The sequence below is a fragment of the Osmerus eperlanus genome, chromosome 15, assembly GCF_963692335.1.
Source record: "Osmerus eperlanus chromosome 15, fOsmEpe2.1, whole genome shotgun sequence".
Classification (NCBI taxonomy): Eukaryota; Metazoa; Chordata; class Actinopteri; order Osmeriformes; family Osmeridae; genus Osmerus; species Osmerus eperlanus.
This window is the reverse complement of record NC_085032.1, coordinates 11309462-11333591: the sequence shown is the minus strand read 5'-3', so window position 1 is coordinate 11333591 and position 24130 is coordinate 11309462. Positions and strand designations below refer to the sequence as shown.

The 24130-nt window shown below is 43.2% G+C and overlaps 2 protein-coding genes across 3 annotated transcripts; one reads left to right on the top strand and one right to left on the bottom strand.

Moving 5' to 3' along the window:
• Positions 1–173: 173 nt before the first annotated feature.
• Positions 174–8747, top strand: esco1 (establishment of sister chromatid cohesion N-acetyltransferase 1). Of its 2 annotated transcripts, none has more exons than XM_062479449.1 (10): positions 174–283; positions 848–5021; positions 5143–5230; positions 5392–5548; positions 5642–5750; positions 5907–6038; positions 6762–6851; positions 7024–7167; positions 7288–7472; positions 7813–8747. In XM_062479449.1, exons 2-10 carry the CDS (start codon positions 849–851, stop codon positions 7979–7981), a joined length of 5247 nt encoding a protein of 1748 aa, XP_062335433.1. In that variant the 5' UTR covers positions 174–283; position 848; the 3' UTR covers positions 7982–8747. The 2 variants fall into 2 exon arrangements, with proteins under 2 accessions (XP_062335433.1, XP_062335434.1); XM_062479450.1 differs by lacking the exon at positions 174–283 and adding an exon at positions 565–583.
• A 2264-nt stretch (positions 8748–11011) lies between these two features.
• LOC134035357 (oxygen-regulated protein 1-like) lies at positions 11012–21337 on the bottom strand. Its single transcript, XM_062480353.1, has 5 exons — positions 21156–21337; positions 19353–20003; positions 18594–18750; positions 16480–18108; positions 11012–13755 (listed from the first exon to the last, which is right to left on the bottom strand). Exons 2-5 carry the CDS (start codon positions 19992–19994, stop codon positions 11012–11014), a joined length of 5172 nt encoding a protein of 1723 aa, XP_062336337.1. The 5' UTR covers positions 19995–20003; positions 21156–21337.
• Between the last annotated feature and the right edge of the window lie 2793 nt (positions 21338–24130).

Genomic DNA, 24130 nt, shown 5'->3' with positions numbered 1-24130 from the left:
CATTTCCCTATGTTGATTTCCAATGTAACCCACATAAACTAATTCAACTAAGTCACTTTCAACATTACTCGTCGTTGTGACCAGAGTGACGATAGAGATCTCTCGATCGCTAAGGTTGTGACTTCCGTGCACAAGATATTTTTTTTGTGTGTCATTAATTTTGACACTCAGTACACCCCTTAGCCCGCCTGCTCACTTCCGGTACCCTGTCTCCGGAAGTATAGAACATTTTCTCATCACAAGAAGGATAAAAAAAACAGCTGTTGTTTAAGAAAACATCAAAGTGAGTTTTAGTGGCAAATGTGTTTGTTTTATGTTCCCATATGTTTGTATGTATCTTAAATTATTTACCCTAGTCATATGGTGCTGATCGAGTGGCATATATTGACTTGCTTTTTGCACAGATTCTGCTAGCTATCACTTAAGGTTGGCTAGTTAGCTTGCTAGCCGACAAGCTAGCGATACAAAATCAAATGGCACGGTTGTGACGCTAGTTGCTACTAGCTAGCTAGTAGTTAACTAGTATAGCATGCATAGTAACAAACTGGTGAATATGGCTGTTAATTAACTTACATAACTCAAGGTGAAAGTTTTGGTTTGGTTATTTTAGCGTAATGTGTGTGCCATTGTTGTTTTTGATAACCAAGCCAGCATAGGCGAGAACGACGTACGCTAAGTTAACTTGCTACCTAGCTGTGTTTATATCTTTGCCGCTGGCAGCTAACGGTACAGTACAGGTCTAGAAAACAAGCAAAGTCTAGAGCTGTAAAAGTATGTGATTTGTTCTACAAACTAGATCGTTAGGTTGCCATCTAATCTCTATTATTTCAATATTTCCTTTCAACAGAATGCCAGCCCCTAAAAGAAAGTTGGACTCTCCTGATACAGATGGCAAGAAAATTAAACCAGATCAGAATGATCTTCCCTCACCAATCAAGAATACTACAGCTTCAGAAACATCCAGCACATCAGATGAAACATCAGTCTCAGAGAGGATTACAGTTGCTCCCCGGACTAGAAAGAAGTCTTTAGGGGAGCCAGAAGAGCAAAGCACACCAGTAAACAGTGCCTGCCTCTCCTCTCAGGGGAAAACAACAGAGGTCATTCCCATGCCCAAGCCCAGTTCTCCTGGCAAGAAAGCCAAGCTGCTGAAAGCCACAAGTGCCTCCTGCGGAGAAGCGCTCTCAAAGACGGCCAACTCCAAAGCTGTCCTTAAGAGACCAGCCAGCATCTCTAGAACAGCCTCCACAGAGTCTGACGATGACCTTAGCAGTGAGGGAAGTAAAATCGAGCTGTTCGAAGGGAGAAGTGAGGGAGACAAACCCCGCTGTATCAGAAAATACTCGAATGGAGTGAGAGGAAAGCGCTCTGCTATAGGGTCATCATGTGACCCGAAGGAGGCCAGCGAAGTAGTGCCCCCTGACCCAATACAAATGGATCATAACTATGGAAGGTATTCAACCCCTCCAAGCAGCTGGCCCAAGTCTGGGAGCGAGGGTGAGGAAACAATAAAGGACAGATGTATGGAGCCGACCAAATGCCCAGAGAGCCAAAGAGATGTGAATGTGAAAACTGAAGCACCTGTACTGTTAACATCAGATCCTTCCCCGGAACAGTTGGCAGAGAGAGAGGGAATACTAGAGTTGGCTCACACACCTCTGGAATTAACAGAGACTGGAAGGGTCCAAGAGTCAGAACCGGTCCATGAACAGATAAAACCAGGGGAAGAGACACAGGTGAGATCTGAAGCTGTCCCTGAGAAGGTAACTGCTCGTGAAGGGAGCAAAGAGTCAAATCCTATACTTGAACAAGTCAAACTAAGGGACGAGATCCAAGATGTGGCTCCAGATCCTGTCCCTGTTCAAATAAAAGAGAGAGAAGGAAGAAACAAGTCTGATCCCACACCACAAGTGAATCATAGTGAAGAGACACAGCCAGTGACTTCAGATGCTGTCCCTGAGAATGTGAATGAAGCTCATAAGGAGTCAATTCCTACTCCTCATCAGGTCCATTCTAGTGAAGGACCTAAGGAGTCTACTGATGTCATTGAACAGGTGAGCCCGAATATGATGACCCAGGAGCCGAGTTCCACACCTGAGCAGGGCAAGGAAGAGAAGACATCTGATCAAGTTCAACAGAGTGAGGGGAACAGCGACTCGGATCTAGCCCCTGAAGAGACCAAACAGAATGAAAGGACTTTGGATGAGCTTGCCGTTCCAGAAGAGATTTATACGACAGGGATGACACAAGAGTGTAGTTCTTCCCCTGAAACTGTGAGCCACAGTAAGGTGACACAGGGCATTACATCAGAGGCTCTTCCTGGTCAGGTAAATCATGGTGAACCAACCCAAATGTTTGAAGAAGGGAATCCTAGTGGAGTGACCCAAGAGTCAAATCCCATCCCCGAACAGGGGAACGAAGCTGAAGAGAGGAATGAGTTGAATTCTGTCCCTCCACAACTGAAGCAAAATGAAGCCCAACAGGGCACATCAGATTATGTTCCTGAACAAAGGAAAGAAAGAGGTGATCAGAGTGAGGCAGATGAAGAGGTGATACAAGAGACCGTTTCAGACGATGTGAAGAAGCATGAAGGGATCCCACAGATGCCATCAGATCACATCCCTAAACAAGAGATTGAAGAAGAAAGAGCTCAAAGGTCAGTCCCAGCACCTGGAGAGGTGAATCAGATCGAAGCGAGCAAAGAAGTTAATCCCACTCCTGAAAAACAAATACATCAGAGTGAGGGGACTCCAGAGTTTAAATCAGATCCAACCCCTGAACAGGTGAATCAGATTGAGGAGAGCAAAGATTTGAATCTCAGTCCTGATCATCATTTGAATGCGAGTGAGGGGACTCAGGCGCTGATTTCAGATGCAGTCCCCGGTAACGTGGACGAGGTGAAAGATGTGAATCCCAGTCTTGATCATCAAGGGAATCAGAGTGAGGGGACTGAGTTCAAATCAGATGCTGCCCCTGAACAGGTGAATCAGATTGAAGAGAGCAAAGATTTGAATCTCAGTCCTGATCATCATGTGACTGTGAGTGAGGGGGCTCAGGAGTTGACTTCAGATGCCGTCCACGATAACGTGGACGAGGTGAAAGGTGAAAAGGTGAAAGATGTGAATCCCAGTCTTGATCATCAAGGGAATCAGAGTGAGGGGACCGAGTTCAAATCAGATGCTGCCCCTGAACAGGTGAATCAGGTGAAAGATGAAAAAGAGTCTGATCCTACTCTTAAACATCAAATGAATCAGAGTGAGTGGACTCAGGAATCAGATCCTGTCCCTGAACAGCAGAGTCAGATTGAAGATAGCAAAGAGTTGAATACAACACCTGAACAAGTGAATCAAAGTGAGGGGACCCAAGAGATAATGCCAGATGCTGTCCCAGATCTGAATCAAAATGAAGGCACACAGGGGCCAAATCCCACATTTGAAAAGGTGAATGAAAGTGAAGGTACTCAGGAGATGAAGCAGGATGCTATGGACAACTCTGCCAATGAAATCAGTGACAGTCCACCACCTCTTGATACATTGGCTAAAATCATCCAAGAGTCCAATATTTGTGGAGAGCTTTTTCCTGACATAAATGACAGTAGGCCTGAGGTTGTAAATGTGTGTGTTCAAGGCTCTGTAGAGGTCCTGAAGAAAGACAGTGACTTCGAACACGCAGAGAACCTTGAGTGCCTAGTACCAACCCCCATAATTGTGGAGGACATAGAGATTGGGCACTGTGTTGTGGAGGTTGTGGGGGAGAGCCTGGAAGAGTTGGAGAGTGATCTGGAAATCATAGACCAGAAAATTCAGGCAAAACAAGAATTCCCTCCAGTGATAAGATCAGAGGAAGTAGCACGCAGCCAGCAAAAAATCCAGGAACCAAGTACCCAAAATACAGCCCCGGTTTCTTCCAAACAAGGCAGCTCGAATGGTGTATCCACCGAAGTTAAAAAGACAAACGTCAGTGTTGAGAAGAAGTCTAAGAAACAAGAAATGAACCCCCAGGCCAGGACCAAAGCCCGCCTCGCCGCCCTGGCAGAGCAGAAGGCAGCGGCCTCCAAGAAAGCGGCCAATCGACTGAGGCAGCTCAACCTCTTGGCCCTGTGTGAAGAGATAGCTGACGACATCGCCTCCGACAGCATGTTGATCAAGGTGAAGGAGGAGCCCATAAAGACTGAATCCGCAGATGTGGAATGCCAGCCATCACTGTCCCCGCCCGTTACCCAGGAAACGGACACCACCTCTGCTGTCCCGACTCCGGCTGGCCCTGAGGAGCGGGTTCCGTCTGCCGTCACTGCCGATGAACCCAAACCAGCACAACTAGCCGAGACCAAGCCCCCTGAGGCTCGGCCGGCTGAAGTCAAGCCCGCAGTGGAGCCGCCGAAGAGGCGCTTCTTCATCAGCCAGGTGACTGTGCCCCTGAAAACCAACGAGAAGAAGAAGCTGACCCGCTTCCAGCGGCTGCGGCAGGTCGAGCTGCAGCGGGAGAAGATGTCGTGGACCAGGGTGAAGAAGCTCAAATCGGACCAGGCCAATCAGAAGATGGCTCCGGAGATGGATGTGAAACCCGCCTTGTCATCACTGTGCGCTCCCGCTACTCCAGCAGCGTCCCCGGTGGCCAAAACCTCCCCCCTCACGCCTGCGCCCAGTCCCAGTCCGGCTGCACCCAAGACAGCTCCCGCTCCCTCTCCAGCTTCCACCAGCAAGGCTGCAACACCTAAAGTTGAACCCCCTAAAGTTGAGCCCCCAAAACCGACCCCCACGCAGGGACCTACCGTCAGAGTTACCAGAAGTGGTCCTAAGAGAGGCCTGCCAGCGGTACCTCCGCCCATGCCCAATGGGCTGACCAAACAGAAACCCAAGCCTGAGGTGGACTATAAGCCTTACAGACCCAGACCCAGGTACTCCGCTGACGACTTTGAGCTGGACGGCATGGACGACGAACCCAAACCCCTAGTCAAGAAGCTAGTCGTGCCAGTGCCAGCGCAAGTGGCACCCATGACTGCGAAGAACGGCAAGCCAGAGGTAATTGTCAAGCTCCTTTTCATACAGCCACTTTGAAAATGATTGACTCGGAAATGTGTGCTAACTATGCAGTCTGTGATGTGCAATGTTTCAAAGTGATTTCCTAACCATTCGTTTACAGATATCGACAAGGAAGGTACTTACCCCTCCTCCTAAAGAGGCTCAGAGAGGCCCTGTCGACAAACAGAAGCACGAAGACAAGCCTGCTGGTATTCTCAACTTCTTTTAATTTACGTGTACTTGTCAGATTTGTTTGTTGTTGTAATCCTTCCTATTAGCTGAACGGCATCCTATCCCACTCAGTGTCATAATACTTTATCTAAGTCACATTTCATGATTTTAATATCTTTCTCTCTTACCATCCTCATAGTTAAAGAGGTTAAGTCACCAGCACCAGATGCCAAGACAACGACGGCTCCACCAGCAACAGCAACAACAGCTTCACAGGAAGCAGCAACAACACAAGCAGCAACAACAACACAAGCAGCAACTACGGAGACAAAGACACCAGAAAAGCCGCTCGACCAGTAAGAATCCTTCACAAACTGAATACGCCATTCACAGACGCATTATTTGCCAAAACATTCAGGACACTTCACCGTGAATGCCTTCTGTTGCAGAGGGAAGGTTGAGGCAGGAGAGAACAGTGCTCCCCTCTCTGACGCACATCTCCAGAAAGAAGTGAAGAAGCTAAAGGAGGCAGACAAAGACGGAACTCAAACCATCATTGTAAGTTAACCGAATCATGTTTAACACTTCCCTCAGTGTAATGAATGTGAACTATGGTGGACCATCAGGGCTGGTGCAGAGCTGATTGTGTGTGTGTGTTTGCTTGTGTGTGTGTGTGTGTTTACTTGTGTATGTGTGTTGTTTGACATCTCCTAGGATGCTGGGCAGAAGCACTTTGGCGCTGTGGCCTGCAGTGTTTGCGGGATGCTGTACTCTGCTGCCAACCCTGAAGACGAGTCCCAGCATCTGCTCTTCCACAACCAGTTCATCAGCGCTGTCAGATACGTGGTGAGAGGGACACGTCGCTCACTGCCATGCATTCATGTGCCAGCTGCTCACTCTGTACCACACGCCACTCTTAGTCTTTTAACACGTCTCTCTTTAACTCCTAGGCCATCTCTTTAGCTCTCAGTCCATCTCTGTAACACACAGTCCATCTCTCTAACACACAGTCCATCTCTCTAACACACAGTCCATCTCTCTAACACACAGTCCATCTCTCTAACACAGTCCATCTCTCTAACACAGTCCATCTCTCTAACACAGTCCATCTCTAACACACAGTCCATCTCTGTAACACAGTCCATCTCTCTAACACAGTCCATCTCTCTAACACAGTCCATCTCTCTAACACACAGTCCATCTCTCTAACACACAGTCCATCTCTGCAACACACAGTCCATCTCTGCAACACACAGTCCATCTCTGTAACACACAGTCCATCTCTGTAACACACAGTCCATCTCTGTAACACACAGTCCATCTCTGTAACACACAGTCCATCTCTGTAACACACAGTCCATCTCTCTAACACAGTCCATCTCTAGCTCTCATGTCATCCTCATTGATGGACCACATACAAATTCCCACATAAATAATGCTAAATACTCCATATTAAATGCAGGGTAGGTAATGTTTTGGATCGGATACTTTCAAACTCAAGCCAAAATGGCTAGTTTCGCAAAATTTACCAACCCTGCATTTACTTTGAACCCACCATGTGTTCGACAGGGATGGAAGAAAGAGAGGATTCTGGGGGAGTACCCTGATGGCAAGATCATTCTGGTCCTTCCTGATGACCCCAAGTATGCCCTGAAGAAGGTATGTTTGCTATGCTCTTACTCTCAAACGACAACTTGAAATAACTTTTATATGGAATACCATTACGGTTATGGAACACAAGTAATCCTAAAATAAATCTGTCTCGAAATGTGTTGCTCAGCAGTCCTGTGCCAGTTTCTATCCTCACTGAGTGTGCTGGCTGGTTGTGCAGGTTGAGGAGATCAGGGAGATGGTGGACAATGACTTGGGCTTCCAGCAGGTGGAGACCAAGTGTCCGTCCAAGACCAAAACCTTCCTCTTCATCTCCAACGACAAGAAGGTGGCGGGATGCCTTATCGCCGAGCACATTCAGGAGGTAAGTGGTCTGGGATTGTTTGTGAGAATTAATCATTTTAAACAAGGATTCTTAATTTTGAATTGAATCGAGACAGAATTTGCAAATATTTGCATATAATAATTGTGTGTGTGTCTCCAGGGTTACAGGGTGATCGAGGAGCCCAGTCCGGAGGGTTCCGAGGGGGAGAAGGTGATGTTTGAGCGACAGAGAGCATGGTGCTGCTCCACCACCGCCGAGCCAGCCCTCTGTGGGATCAGCCGCATCTGGGTCTTCAGCATGATGAGACGCCAGGGCATCGCGTCGCGCATGATCGAGTGTCTCAGGTCCAGAACCTCTCCCAGTCCCTCTCCCTGTAGACACTTTGTTTGTTGAACCCTGCTGGAGTTGATTGAAGAAAAACTACACATTTCAGTTTGGAAAGACACACAGCTCTGAAAGCTCGAAACACGAAATAGTCTCTCACACTATCAGGATGAAGTTATAGCACATGAAACCTGAATCTACAAAGGAATGATAAGAAGTATGCATGTGATACATGTTGTAAACACTGATATTTTTGCTCCTTTCATGATGAGTGACACATTCACTTGTTGACGAACACACACGCATCTTGTCTTAACAAAATATCTCAACATGTTTTTTCCGTTCTTTCATCTCACGCAGGAACAACTTTATCTACGGCTCGTACTTGAGCAAAGATGAGATTGCTTTCTCTGACCCTACCCCTGACGGCAAGCTCTTCGCAACGCACTACTGCGGCACCTCTCAGTTCCTGGTGTATAACTTTGTCAGTGGGACACGTTCAACCAAACCAAGGCCCGATGTGGTGTGATGGATCATGTGGCAGGACTGATGTTATCCCAGCCCAGTTGGACTTTCCCACATGGACCAGTATCTGGATCTGTTCATTGACTGTGTCACTGTTTTCTCTTGTGACTCTTAGACTGAGTGGATAATTCATCAGGAGGCGAAAACCTACTGTAATGACATTTGGGGGGGGGGGGGGGGGGGGGGAGAATCTTGGTTTTTAATCTCAGGTTGAAAACAACCAGATGTTGTTTGAATTGATTAATTCTCCCTTTAATCCCTGCATAGTATTTTGAAACAAATAATATTTTCTTTATGTGTTTTTTAAGTACAGAAACTGCTTTTATCGGGAGTATTATAGAGTTTACATGCATGAAACTTGACAGCAATAGAGTTCAATGATTATGTCATGATTCAACCTGTTGTTTTGATCCATGAGCACAGGTCAATATTAGAGGTGCACTAAATTTGATTTCACACTTGTCCTATGATCTGTGATGGTCAGGCCATATAATACATTTCATGTAGCTTTTACAAAAGGTTGACGTTCACAGATGTCTAAAATCTTTGTACGCTGAGGTGTTGCAGTTAATCTCTGTGAATGTGATTTGATCACTGCAAAGGTTCAGAATATGAAATTTAATGTCACTACTTCTCAAAATAATGTATTCAGTTTTACCTAGCTGTGTTCACTGGTGGTTATTCTAAATTATGCTGCCATGTATCATGATAATATGTCTTATAGTAACATATCCATTATTAAAATGGTGATCAGCCGCTTTTCATTGTGAGGGACCTGCTCCATTGACAAGATCATTCAAACTCTAAATGGGGCATTTTCCCCTTGAAGTTGCTGTAGAGATCTTACCGAACGTTCTCACACCAAATTGCCTCAGAAGAAGTTACAGTGTAGCCTATTACTGTATTATGTTTAAGTTCCTTACTGTGTGGTTGTGCACATTAAGGATCAAGGATTTGACTGAGGATATGTAAACGTACTTCAATCAGAAACAATGCTCACATCGACAAAACAACAAACCTTTGTTTACTCGATTTATACTCACTTTTTTATTTTAGATCTATATAGAATCTATATATGAACATCCAATGTTTATTCCGTAAATAAAAGGTTGAATACATTCTTACTGCATCAAAAGATGCCAAGAATAAAAAGGCTATGATTAATTGGTATTTGAAAGATCGAGAATGCCATCAGAAGGTCAAGTTTGTGTGCATAGTTCAGGCAGATAGTCTGTCAGGTGGAGATGAAAGTTATTCTAGTTTCTATGTGGATTCATCCATTTATGTTGTTCTATCCTCTCAGTTGAAACGTGTAAGAAGATTTGATTTATACAAAGCTGTCATGTAAATAGCTATTTAAAAATAAACTGGAAAATGTTCTTCCTCACTTAATTTTTTAAAACATTTCCTTAGTTGCTTTTTCAGTTTCTTGATAAAAAAAACAATACACACTTGGATACACACTTGCTTTAAGAATACGTTAACCTCATGGCTCACTGTTGAATGGGTTGACCGTGTCAGCTGATTCCACCTAGTGTTCACAGGTTCATAGTGCAGTGACCAAATCACTAATATACTGTATAACAGAGACCTTAGTCTGATGTCCTTGTTGTGGTGATAATGGTGTCTTGCTGTGTTCTAGCTTCACAGTAACGGGAGTCATGCGTGTTGTACTAACTTGGATTCCACTTTAAATTAATCATTTCTTCTCACAGGGAAGTAACTTGATTTACTAAGAATCCTCATCATCCTCACCTGCAGTCTCAGGAATGAACCAGACCAGAACCCACCCTGATTCATCCTGGCCCAGGTCTACATGGGAATACCTACAGCGGGGCCTTCATGTTGTTTGTCTTTGTAGAGGGAGACGTAAACACTCTCCCCTGTCTGTACATTCCACAGCTCTCCTGTCACAACACAGGACTGCTGGACAGTTACTTCAGAGAAACAAAAGGCCCTTAGAACAACATGGATACTTCCTCACATGCAGTAGGGAAAGGGAAGGGGGGGGGTCAATGTTGCTCCTCAAGAGCTCCAGGGCTGATGACTCCCGTACACCAGATATTTGACAGACACGTTTTTATTGTCACATCTCAAGAAACAAGATATAAACAGATAACACTTCACAGCTGCCAAGTTTAGAAAGGTTTATCTACACATAACATGAAAGGTATGTTATTGCAGGTCTAGTTGCTGCTTAAAAGATAGAAATAAATATCTAAAATTCATTACACTTAAGGGCATAGAGCTGCACATGACATCAAAGAATCAAATATACTACTAACATCTCTCTACTGTGTTTGTGAAGCTATTGATGTTATTAGCCTACTGTATGTATGAGATAACGTAAGTCCAATTACTTTGTGCTGAATAGGATGAAAATAGCATCGCTGACCTTACTGAACCTAACACAAGCCAGATCCTAACAGAGGCACGCTAACCGAGTGAAGGGGATTGGTCCTCACTGTCGTGTGACATCTTTGTGGACCTTATCTGCTCTAAGCGTTTTAACAAGATTACAGTAATACTCAGGATGCTCTTTCTTTGAACAACACACCTACAGTACAAAGAGCTGCCTTCGAGATTGGAAAACACACTGGGTTTTAGGTCCAGTAACAGAAATATTCAACACAACAACTTAATTTGTTCAGCTAATTTAAATCTTAGAAATCTTCAGTCAATAAAGTCAATTATTTATAAACTATTTCCACAATATAAAAATAATGCTTAAAGTTTAGCTCAAAGTTTGTATGTCAAGTTATATCCATTAGAGATTTTTTACAAATTGTACTAAGTGATACCTTTTCTCTTTTTTCTAAATGTATCAGTTTACATATTAATTCATATATTTTGAATGACAAAATGCTACACAGTCTCAAAGCTATATGGCAACATTGAAGTTCAGGCACCAAGTGTCAGAATGATAATCTCATTTTATGAGAATAGTGTAAAATCCTTCACATTCTTCAGGCATACAATACTGTAAGATTGTTAGTTCCCTCTGGCAGGAAGCCTATGTTAATTGTACAGTATGTCACAAGACTGGGCAGTGCTGGCCACAGAAGACATAAAGCATCTCCAGTGCATCTGGCTCCTGAGGTCTTCGATTAACCACAGTCTGACCTTTGAGACCTGTCTGACCTTTCCCAGGCTGCACCACCACAACCACCTGCCCCTCTATGGGGCCATCTTCCAGCGGGTGAACTTTATTATCTTTCATTATCTTGAAGTCGGTAGGGGTGAAAGCAGGCAATTTTCCATTCTTCTCCACCCACGTTTTGGATTCACCTTCCTCAGACTTGTCTTGCTTCTCCGTCATGAGGTCGCCCTCGGCGCCACTCCTGCCCGCTGTCCTCATTTCATCCTGGTAGAGGTCTGAGTCGCTCCCATGGGGCAGAGTGAAATAGGTACACCTCGGCACCTTTGGCTTCGTTTTGTCCTCCAGTTCAGAAGACAGGTCTTTATTTTGGGTGCTCATGCTGAAGTGAGAGTAAGGGATTTCTTCCTTTGTATCGTCACACTCATTCTCAGTTTTGGTGCACAATTCAGTGCCCTTGTGTATTGCAATTGGTTCTGAGATGGACTTTCTGATCGGGGCATTTTCGTTAAGCAGCCATCTGCCTTTGTCTATTAGGACGCTTTCTCCAGGCCCAACTTGCGCATTGAAGGCAATACACCGCGTTGGTTCACTATAGGACTCGAACGAACTGGTGGCATTGAAGTATGATAAATCAGACAGCACTTTGCTCTGAGCCATATGGAAAGGGGACAGGATACTTCTGATGGCCCTTTCTCTTAGCCTCTGTTTTGATGGGGATGGTGGTCTTTCCTCATTGCTGTCCTTGACCTCGTCGTCTCTCTTTCCATAGAGCCTTTCGATGGTTCTTCTGACAATTCCCTTGGCAATGGATTTGATCACAGATTCATCTTCACCACTGGACACTTCAGGTGAGGCATGTGATCTGTGACCCCCACTGTCTGAAGTCTCAGGTCTAGAGTCAGACAGATCTGAGGTGTTGGGGCTAGGAAGCTGTCTATGGCCATATTGAATATCAGCAACACTTTTAGCCATAAACATCTCTTTTATAGACTGGACTTTGTTTCTCTCAGACTCTCTGGTCAAACAGCCACTGGAATCATAACTGAAGGCTAAAGAGGATGGAGGAGCTGAGTGTGTGGACAAGGCCGAATTAGTTATGCGCATTTCAGAGCTTTTCCTCATGAAGTCATCAATCTGGCCTTGCTCATTGGACAGTTGGGATATGTTTGTCAAATCGTCAGCCTCAGATCCAATAGGAGTTTTTATTTGGGCTAATCGTCTTATGCCAGGTGTCTCCACAATCACAGTTTTCCTTTGGTCTGAACCTGATACTTTCTTTTCTAGGATCCCCACTCGTTCTGCAACAGATGGCACTGGCTTTACAACAGAATGACAAGTCTTTTTTTCTTTATTCATTTCATAACGAATTATTGTTGTGTTCTCTTTGTTTGATGTGCAACACATTTTTCCTTCAGTCATTTGGTCATTTATATCCTCTTCAGAAGGTTCTTCCTCTATATAGCTGTCCTGATACTCTGCATTGCTATCTTCTATGTACTGCTTTACACTGACATGTTCTTCTTCCGAGCTAGACTGTTCTTCCACAGAGGTGGAATTCCTCTCCTCTAAGCTACACAGTTTGTTCTCAAAATTCGCAATTTCTGCAGAATCTTGTTCTTCACAGCTGATGTGCTCATTTCCACTGTCTGTTTGATATGTGTCAAAGCTGTAATGCTCTTCTATAGTTCTGGAAATGTTTCTCAAACAGTTTGTATCCTCTATGATTATAATTCTCGGCTCCTCAACAAAGCTTGACAGCTTTTCTCTCACAGTACTGTGACTTTCATTTTCAATGTTCTGCTCCTCATAGGTTTGCACATCAGCATAACCCAAATCATCTGCTTGGCATCCCTCCACATCTAAGTTATCCTTCACCACCTCAAGGGTAGATACCCTCTCCTTGCCAGCTACCTGAAGATCACTATATTTAATCTCCTGAACTTGTTCTTTATTGCTGAGCTGATCCTTGTGAACTTCTTGCTCCTTTTCTGAGCGTGCTTTCTCCTCAAGGCTAAAATCTCTCTCCTCAGTGATAACGTTTAGGTCCTCACATTTCACCTCAGTTTCCTCCTCCTCTTCATCCTCGGGGCTACAGAGGCTTTCCTCACTGCTTATCCTCTGCTCTAAACATCTAGCAGGGCTTTGTTTGTTTTCTTCATCCTCCAAAGAGTTTAATTGTACTTCTTCAAGGGTCGGAGGACTTTTGTTACTACTGCTAACCTGCAGCTCATTATATTTAACCACAGGCTCCTCTTCCTCAAAGCTAGCCTGCTCCTCCACAGAATGTTCCTCACTGCTTTCACTGAACTTCTGCTCTGGACAGTTATTGAGACCAAGTGGATTCTCATGTTCTTCATCAGATGTGGGATGTTTCTCTGCAGTGGTGGAAGGTTTCTCCTTATTGCTAACCTGCATCATCTTGCTACTCTCAACCTCTGGTATCTCTTCCTCAGATCTCAACTGGTATTCCTCTGGGCTGGACAAGCTATCCTGGCTGCTTCTGTTCAACTCTATAAGGTTATCGCCTGGATCAATACAGCTGGGGTAATTGTCAGAGTTCACTTTTTTATCTTCTTCTAAGTTTTCCCTGTCTATCTTCTCCTTATGGCTTGATGGCAAGTTGAGACGTTTTTCTTCATGTTCCAAGGGATCAGCAAGACTGTTAGTCTGCTCTTCTTCTGATAACGGATGTTCAGAACAGTTATCTTTGGATGACCGTCTGTCAGAAAGATAGATTTTGTCTTCTTTTAAGATTTGATTGCCTGGGTACATTTGCTTTTGTCTATGGCTTAAACAGTCTGTGTTTGGAGATACCCTCATGTCAATCACCTCTTTGGCATGCTGAATATTCATGAATTGCTTTATGATGGATTTCACATCGACGTTAGGTTCTTCATTACAAATGCCTTTGTCGACATTGACGATTTGTTCCTGAAGGATTGAGGTTGAATGGCCATTTATTTCACTGTCTTTTATAACTTCCATAGATTTTTCTCTTTCATCACTCTCCATTTCTACAATCACAGGAAGAGCTGCCAACTCCTCCTTTAGTTCTTCAGGCATATCAAACTCATTAATTAGCTCATTGATAATGTTCTCGTCGTTGCAAAGCTCTTCCTTCTGGCATGGCACAATTAAGACATTGTGCTCTGAACTATTGGGTGTTGAGCTACGACTTTTGATTTTGTCGCTGAGTTCCTGAAACCCCCTCCAACTTTGTAGCAGTTGTATGGAGGCCGACCTCTGCAAATCTGTCAAGCTAGCTTGCAACTTGTCAGCATCCTCCATACTAGCGATTTCTCTCAGAGTCTCAATCATTTTCAAAGCCTCAGCACAGCTTACACTGTTAGCATTTAATTCATGCGTGTTAAAGTTAGCAATGCCTTCCTTTAGTGTCATAACAGTTAAAAATGCCAGGAGAGCTTTAGAGGAAGACCCGAATGTAGAGGCCACATGGGAAGAGAAGTCTGGTAAACTGTTAGACTTCTCCAGGCAGGACTGACGTTTGTTCTGTGTCAACTGTCTAATTGCCTGAATGGAGTAGCAGAGTTTCTCAAGCACAGGCTTTGTATCAGGCTGGCCAGTCAGTATAAATGACTGTGGCGTAATGTGTACTATTGTTGAGGGCTTAACTTCTGTTGCTGTCATAGTATCTCCTACTCTGGTCTTGCTTACTTTATCTTCCTTATTCATCTTTTGTTTAGGATTTCGTAACGTGGGACTAGGAAGTGGCGATGTATTTTCCAAAGATGCACTGGTAGACTTTGGCGTCAATTTAGGTGAAATCCCAGTTTGTAGTTTTCTTCTCAGTGAGGGTGTCTTTTGATCAGCTGTGTTGTCCAATGAGTGATTTCGAGTCAATGATTTCTTCTTCAATTTCACTTTTGTAGGTGGTGACACAATTTCCAAAGACTGAGAATAGGGTGAAAGTCTCTTTGGTAAAAGATTTTTACGTGGTGCTGGTATCTTGTTGGTTCCAGGATTTGTGGGTAATTGGGTAGTTTTATCAAGTGAGGGATTGTTAGGTAACCCTGCAGTTTCCAATGGGTGATTTCTTTGTAGTGGTGATTTTTCCAATGTTGGACTGTTACTAACTTGAGTCTTTACTGTCATAGGATCACTCTGTAATTCAGATTTCTCTGAAGAAGCCTTTCTAGCTGACAGGGTTCTTTCCAGTGAGAGATTACTGACTAATCGTGTCTTTTTCACTGAAGGTTTTGGAGACAATGGGGGATCTGTCTGAGTGGTGACCAATAGTGGTTTGACTGATTTATTTTCTAATGGGCGGTCAGTTGGTGATGGAGCCTCCTCCGATGAAGGACTAATTGACAGTCTACCCTCTGACACCAGACTGCTAGGCGGTGAAGAAAGGATATATGAGGGACTACTAGCTAATGAGGACATATCTAAGATGATATGGGACTGCGGTGTCTTTTCCACTGAGGTATTAGTAGGTATACATTTTCTTTCAGATGAGAGACAGGACTGTGGAGTATTTGTTACTGCTGTTTCGACCGGAGTTGGTGATTCTTTTTTTGATGTGTCACTGGTTAATGCTGATTTCTCCACAGAAGCTTTCCTCTGAAACATTTTCCTTTCCAGTGAGAGATTACTGACCAATCGAGTTTTCTTTACAGAAGAGTTTCTGTATAGTGACGTGTCATTCAGAATAGGTTGATTAGATATTTTTGTTTTTTCATTAGTTGGTGAAGAAGCTTCATCTGAAAAGTGGTTCATTGATGCTGGCATGTCCTCTGATGCAAGACTACTGGGTGATGAAAACATGTAGTACGAGGGACTACTAGCTACTGAAGTCAAATCCAAAACACTGGCAGGAGGTGCAGGTTCTTCCCCAGTGGGCTCAGTACATTGTGAAGTCTTCTCCATTGAGAAACTGTTGGAGGGTGTCCTCTTTTGTACTGATATTTTAATAGGAATTCCTGCATTTTCCGAAGATGGACTGTCTGAATGCCTGGTGGGAGCATTTTGACCTTGGGCGATTGGGTCATTAGAATGCAAAGTTTGATCACTTATTGATGGAGTCTTTTCACTTAACAGACTTTCTCCCAATGCTTTGTTTTCTGGTGCTAGGTTCTCCTTTATTGTTACATTTGGTGAAGGAAGTCTTTCCAAGAATGGGACATTTGGTGTTTTTTCTTTGTCTGCGATTACCACTTCACAATTAATTTCTGACACCTCTGAAACACCTCCCTTTAGATCCATCCGTGAATTTTCTTCTGGGTACACAGTTGGCCTAGGTTGAGCTAAATCCAGCCAGTGTTCAACATATTCATTGACAACAGAGGGGTATGATTCTAGTTCTGGCAGTGATGCACTCTCAGTTTTTTTGTCAACCTCTGTCTCTTCATGCACAGTCATCCGTCTCTTCAGTGTTTCTTTACCTTGGGTCTCTTCAGAGTGTGAAACATTTAACATATTACTCTTGAAGAGGACTGAAGTTTCATTTTCAAAAACATTCTGCTGTTTCACAGGTGATGACTCATTTGGGGTTTCATTGTTGAACTGAGTCACAATCTCAGGCAATTCTGAGGTTGTTGTTTTCATACTGCCATTACCAGCTGTTTTTCGTTTCTTTTTTAGCTTGAATAGACTTTTGACTGTTTTTGGCCTAAATCCATAAATTTTCTTTAACGATGCAATGCTACAAAAAACAGTTTTTGCTTTTTTGTCAGGAACATCGGCATTACTTGGTTTTCGTCTTTTTTCTGGGGTCATACTCTGACGAGAATGGTTCTTTTTAGCTTTGGGTTTTGAGGAAAGACGCTGGGCTTTTTTGACGGCCTTGAAGGGTGAGTTTTCTTTGCCAGACACTTTGTTTTTTGAAGGGTTAGAGAGTGGATCCTTTAAGACCTTTACTGCTTTGCGTTTTTGAGATGGTAAATTACCTACTTTTCTAGTTTTCAGTTGCTGGGTGGTGAGCTCAGAAGATGTGTCATCGGTCTTCCACACATTGAGTGATTCTGAAGCTGTAGAGGGTCTTCCCAGCTCTGTTTCAAAGTCAGATGAGAAGTGTGCTGTATCTGAGGTGGCTGGTCGCCCATAAAGCAGGCCATACATTGAAACACCCTGTACACTAAACTGGCTATTTGCCAGAGAGTTATCTCGACAGGTCTGCTGCTCGTATATGTGTAAAACTGTCTCAGTGATTTCTCCCCCACTGTCATCCATCTGTAAGATCTCAGCCTCCCCTGCAGATTTCAAACTGCTTGGGTTTCTATCGTAACTGTTGACATCCAAGGAGCTGACTCTCCTGGGTTTGGGCACTGGCCTGGTGCTGCACTGTCTGACCATGCAGTACTCCTCTGTCACCTTCCCAGTTCCAGTATCCTCTCTATAAGAATACGAGCCAACCGTGTTCTGCTGGATCTCCTCTGGTTTCACTGTTTTAATACTCTCCAATGAGGCTTGGTTCTGTCTCGATCTCCTGGGCCCTGGTGTTGGAGCTCTCCTGGGAAAGACCACATCTGCCTGGTGCTCGGATTCCTCCTCCTCATTCCCACCCTTGCTTGTGAGTCCATTTTCCGGTGGCAAATGATCGTCATCATCTTTGAAGTTGTGTTTGTTGATGGTGTCAGTGGAGGTTGAGTTTTGTGGTTCTAAGGTGCCGCCCTCTGGGTCAGACTCAGGCAATGAGGACACGCTGAGCTGGTTGGCCACGCTGGATCTGGTCAGGGTGGTCGTCCAATGGACTGTCTCCTCCTCTTTGATAGTCAGGCGTACCTTCATCTCCACTGTCATACTACCATCCTGGTTAACCCGAAAGGACTTTTCAATGTCATCATCTGGGGGCATGCAGCTTTCCATCCCTTCCACCCCTTCCTCCAGACAGATGTCTCCCTCCGTTTCTGCGACAGACTCCAACAGTTGACCAGTTTCCATTTCCCCAGAGTTACTGGGAAAGTCACAGAGACTTCCGGCAACGGAGTTGTGTATCTGATTGACAAAGTATCTCTCTGACGATGAGGAGAAGTTCCTTGACTTACTGCCACTGGACATGGTTTTCTTTTTCCCTTTGGAGAGATTGATAGGAGCAGAAGAGTTGAGAGTGCATGTCGAGAGGCAGACGGGTCACACCAGATCCATGGATTTTTGGAGGATATTCCAGAATTATTAAAAAAAGAAAGAGAAGAAAAATAAAGTTAAAAGGTACTGGGGTGAGGAAACCAGTGCCACAATCTACACAGCTCATACTGCTAATGACTGGCTGGCAATTGATAGAGTATGTAGGTCACCCATGGTATTATGGATGATATTCATGTCTCAGCACCTTCCCTCTTATCGTGTGAGTAGACTGGGAGGGGCAAGCTTATAGTCAGGCAGACAGCTAGACTTTACTGTATATGTCAAGCAGGGGCTAGTTATGTATGCATTAAATGTGAGGATGATGTTAACTGACTGGGAAAGGAATTGATAGTACTTCACTTACAAGTTACCAATTGAATTCTATATTTTAATTTGAAAAATGTGTTTGTGATGTAAACATAGTTAGACTTACGAATTGCATGTTTCTTTCTTTTGGGTGCCATACGACTGGCAGGAAGCCATGTTGGAGTAATTGATTTCTGGGTGTTGTAGTTGGCAGATTTGAAGGCCTCCCGGCCTGTGGCCACAACTTTTCCAGAGCACAAGATCAAGGCTGGGAGGCCATCCACCTGTGTGGCAGAATGACAAAGAGATACATTGTTTTTAAATTAATTATATAAAGTCACTGTTCTTAAAAACAACTTTAGAAATGTCTGAAATCTTTTAATCTTTATATTTTAAAATTCATCTAATTCCATACCAATACATTCTAGTTTTAATAGCTTTTTTTGTAATGACCAGCTAAACCTGATTGTTGGTTGATGTATGACATTCAAACCAACAAACCTCAGGAAAACCCCTTCCATTGGTCCAACAGTATCCTTGAAGGCCTTACCATATAACAGTCATCAATAGGATGAGCCAACTACAAAGGAGCTTAACATGCAGCCTGTTTTCTGTCAGTTATTTATGGTTCACCCATTCAGGGTAAGGAAACAAGGTACTAACCGTCATCAGAAATGGCACACTGTGTGAGGTAACAATTAATGATAACCCAGAATCAAACACATGAGAGTCTGGGGTGAGATTCACATGTTGGTTAGTTAAAATAATGCTAAAATATGAAACCACAGACAATAGTGTAATCTATACTGTGTAAACTTAACCTATGAGGCAAGAATGACATCAGCTGCTGACCATGTGTTCAAATCAGATGAGTAAAAGCACTCACTCGTCCTCCATCAGGTGTGTGTAGTTTAACCACGGGAAACTGCATCAGTTCTGATACGTAATCCAACAGCGATTCAAAGGTTGGTGTTGTCCTCCTCTGGAGCATCACTGTGTGTTTCACACTGGGATCCCCGTTCCTGAACACTGTCAGCTTCTTGGGGGGCCTCGCAACCCCCGGTTCCTGCTTACGCTTGGGCCGACCTGGGTACTTCCTGGCCAGTTGTAGGGCCTGACGCCGGGCACTGATTGGCCTGGCATGGTACCAGGGTGGTGGCTTCTTATTGGCCAATGCTAGATTGATAGGTTTGACCTTCCGCTGGTCAGAGCAGATGTAGGCCTTCCCATCCTCCAGTTCGTCCAAGTTATGCACAGCATGCACCCCTCGTGGGGTTGTGATGTTCCTCACCCCAAAGGGCAACGGGACCTTTTTGGAGAGGCTGTCCAGAAGTGCATCAAAAGTCTTAAAGGTGCGGCTGTTGATGACCATGCGCAGGCCATTGAACTGAGGGTCCCCACTCTTGTAGAAGCACACCCTCTTGGAAGCAATGGAGTCGATGATGTAGGGCTGGCGGGAGGTGGTCACTGAGTGCCCGCTTCCGGATGACTGGTCCGGAAAGGCCTTGCGAGGTGTCATTTGACTCATGATGATTTGCTAGGATGAGAGAAGTGGAGAAACAGTTATGAGTAGCCTAATAAAAAGTATGTATTCAGGGAAAATGTATGTAGGGAGTCAGGTGGCTGAGCGGTGAGGGAGTCGGGCTAGTAATCTGAGGGTTGCCAGTTCGATTCCCAGCCGTGCCAAATAACGTTGCGTCCTTGGGCAAGGCACTTCACCCTACTTGCCTCGGGGGGAATGTCCCTGTACTTACTGTAAGTCGCTCTGGATAAGAGCGTCTGCTAAATGACTAAATGTAAATGTAATGTATTAACTTGCTTATCAGCCACAGGCAAGTGTCTATGGTAAATCAAGTGTCTGCTCACTTTTGCTGCTCAAGCTGCTTAAGCCCACAATATAGTATTCTCCCAACACCTATGCGTATTGTTTCCACTTATAGTACAACCAAAAGCAATACACTGCAGTCAGAGCATCAAAGAATTATAAACTGTCTAGAGAAAAAAATAAGTGTCTTGAATAAATATTGATAAAGCAAATTCCTCATTACAAATTATGACTTTCTTTTCATTGTTTTTAATTTATATGTATTTACAAAACAGAATTGATCTCATCATATTATCCTGCATTAAGTCGATAATAATAATAGTATTCTAAATAGCTCACGTGACATCTCAAGGACACTTGTTTTTGACTTCAAGGTGCTGCTGTTGCTACCCTCAGGTTGAACAGATTGACTACTGGGCACTTTCCCAAGCCATTGACACATTCAATTACTTAATTACCTACTATGGTTAGGACTTGCATGCTACTAAGAGAAACATTTCAAGTACCATTACAACATAAAATAATCAGAACTAGCTAAAAAGGTTGATTACCTGATTATGTCATCTTAAACATGACACAGTTTATATAACCTTGAAAACAATAATTTGCCAAGTATATATTTGGCACAAATATCACCTCACTCACTCTTTTGTATTTGTTACAAAATATCAATGACTTAAATACTTTAACAACGGTTTAATTTTTTTTGTTGAAGAATGTTTCTACTGTAGACAGAAAAGAAACCAACAACAGACTATCAACACCAAGAAATACATAACATCATTGCACAACTGATTCAGTTTAAGAATACAACACATGATTTAAGATATACATACAGAACATGATCAATCAAAATGAACTCACCTATATATATAATTATATATAGAATCCCACCCGTTTTGAGTATCCATTAAATGTTGTTCGGGACTCTACTTCATGACTACTGTTAAAGCAACTGCGCTTGAGCCAGGGCTTATTTTGGGGAGGTACCATCATGGTTAATTTGCTTAATCTTTGTTTCAAGTTAATCTTCTCTACAACAGTGTTGTGTGTGAGGAGTCCTTACTGGAAGAGCATGTATGGGACAAACACACAATATCACTGCTGGATAAAAGAATGGGTTTAATTCTCTGATGACTCTTATTGTTGATAATAGTGATCATTTGATTAAATCAACAATTAAATAAAGAAGAACAATTCTACCGGGAAGTAATTTATTAGCTTGGATATTGCATACTTTAATTATTTGCTTGAATGTATTAGACAGTATATTGATTGCAATTAGATGAAGATTTTTGCTGACACACTAATAAAAACTATTTGTAACATCCCTACTGTACATGCCTAATTGAGATACTACTGAGTTACTACTGAAAGCAATGAGAAATCCTTTTCACTTATTCATCACAACACACAACATTTACAGAAAAAAACTCATATAAGCCTGGTTTCCCCCATTAAAAGAAAGCAGGACTCTCAAGTTTGACCAACAAACAGCAGATTGTACAAGCTGTACAAGTTGTAATTTCAAGATGTAATCTCATTGGTTGCTTCATTAGATAATAAGGATTAGGGGGCTTTCCATTACGACGACCCTCTGTGAGTTAGGCTTCATTTTCAACGAGAGAGGTGTGGATGACACGCAATGCCATCTTGGTTAAAAGTTGACTAACCTTCTCCCACATTTAATAGTTTGTGTTCCCCTTAAATAACAGGAATTTCGTTAACTGTTAGTTATAGTTTGATAATTGTAAAAAGTGTATTTTGATACAACTAGATTTTATAATGTATTATTAATAAAACATGTTAATACTGTATATTTATTGTTTCACATAGAAAGCCACATAGATATCTTAGAAGGTTGGATTGCAACACAAAGGGTATTCTTGGCAAAACAGTTTTACTTCACTGAAGTTAGGCAACACCAACTAAAACTGCACTGCCTCTATTTATAGAAAAAAGAGATTACATAGGATGACTTCACCTCTCACTAAACCTGGAGGCAAAAGGTAGGGACCACGGAGGAATCACAAACAGATTCCTCATTGAACATGTCTTCAATTCAAATTTAAATGCAAAAAGCTAACACATCACAAAGAAATTGACATTTGTGTGTGTGTCCCTACTGTATACTTGTGTGGGTGCAAATGTGTGTGTGTGTGTGTGTGTGTTACATGTTCCAGGAAAGAATTCCCGCTGAACTCAACCAGACCAACCTGGAAGAATTCAGGAATGCCACAGCATGGTCTCTACGCACCCACTGCACTCACCCGTTCCCAAAACAACAAGGAGCACAAAAATGTGAAAAATCCTTAAAAGGAAGTTGGATGGAACAATGGAGGAAGCCCTCAGAGTAAACAGGTAGGCCTGGAGCCTGCATGCCCTTCATTCCAGCCCTCTGCTCCAGTGATAAGAGACTGGGGACACTTTAAATCAGGGGGTTTTGCGTGGTTGGCGGGGCACAGACAGAACAGCAGAGATCCCAATGCACAACTGACCCCACAACCTTCCATTTTGAACATGCCAAAATACAAAGATTAGCAATAATCTTTCATTTACCAGTCTGAACTTTTATCCAAGTGTGTCACAAACAGTTCTATGAAACCATATGCTGATATGATAATTACAGTTTTTCCTTGACACAATTACACTTAAAATCACAGGCTGCCATAGCATAGATATCCGTCCCTCACATTCCATGTGCACTGCCACCCATACCACTCTCTATTTTTAACCCTTAGAGTCTAAAACGTATTGGCGCCAAGTTAGATTCAAACCTATGCTGTTAATGGGAAAAAATGTGTGATATGTTTTGGCTCTTGTTCTCTGTCTATATTTGGCCTGCGGTTCTCTAAGCAGCTGCTGGGGAAAATCTGTCTGCCTGCACTCCCATCAAACAAATCTCTGGTTTACTGCATCAGTTCAACAACATACTCATACTGCCTGCTCCAGTGTTTCATACACATAATATTATGTTCAGGTCAACCACTAGTCAGCAATATGTTACACAAAAACTGATGTACTTTGCTTTATAATTTAAAAGGTATATTCAAGATCTCAGACCCGACTTTCAAAACAATATTTGTGTACTGTAGGAAGAATTCAAAGGCCTGGTTGGGATTCCAATTGCAGCTGCCAGGCAACCAATTAAATGTAATACAATTGAACCCTCACCAACAACAGTTATGAGACATCCATTTAAATTCAAGTCAAACAGCGGATCATGTTATTGTCTTATCTGAGCCATTCCCTGTAATCATCTCTCTGAGGTCTGTAACATACAGCACAACAACAGCAAGGCTTATTCTGTTTTTGTTTCAGACATATATGAGGTAGTTGAACAAATTCCTTTCCAGTCCTCAGTGGCCATTTGAATGTGTTGTAAAAAATTGAAATGTACGGCCAACTAAATTGGTTAACTTCAGAAGAATGCTTGCTATTCAAAATTCCATTCCAACCACGTCATCTTTCTGGGTTACACCTTTTTATTTTCCAGTGGAATTCCCAACTTTTGAATGAGCAGTGTCTGCCAAACAGGGCTCATAAGTTCACCCCCCCCCACACACACACACACAAACCACACCTATACACACACATTTCAGACTTCAGAGGTCCCACACCCCTTCCATTTTCAGCGTTCTGTATCAGCTCTGCCAAGCGTTTAATCTAGCCTGGTGACATCCCTGTGTTTCCTGCATGGGGCAGAGAGAGATAAGCATTCTCCTCTGTGTGGTAAATCACTCCACACACACACTCTCATTCACTCATAAAGGCATTATTCAATTAGTCTGCTCTTACAGTACAGTTACCAAACTTCCAGCCTCTAACAATAAAATACC

Excerpts from the sequence above, each read along its gene's own strand:
- LOC134035357 (XM_062480353.1), bottom strand. The coding sequence starts at position 19,994 with ATGAGTCAAATGACACCTCGCAAGGCCTTTCCGGACCAGTCATCCGGA. Across the intron at positions 18,751-19,352 it reads ACACACCTGATGGAGGACGA|GTGGATGGCCTCCCAGCCTT; the intron begins GTGAGTGCTTTT and ends TCTGCCACACAG. Across the intron at positions 13,756-16,479 it reads ACACTCTGAAGAGACCCAAG|AAGAAGAGCAGACTAACAGT; the intron begins GTAAAGAAACAC and ends ATCCGTTATCAG.
- esco1 (XM_062479449.1), top strand. The coding sequence starts at position 849 with ATGCCAGCCCCTAAAAGAAAGTTGGACTCTCCTGATACAGATGGCAAG. Across the intron at positions 5,549-5,641 it reads CCAGAAAAGCCGCTCGACCA|AGGGAAGGTTGAGGCAGGAG; the intron begins GTAAGAATCCTT and ends CTTCTGTTGCAG. Across the intron at positions 7,473-7,812 it reads CGCATGATCGAGTGTCTCAG|GAACAACTTTATCTACGGCT; the intron begins GTCCAGAACCTC and ends CATCTCACGCAG.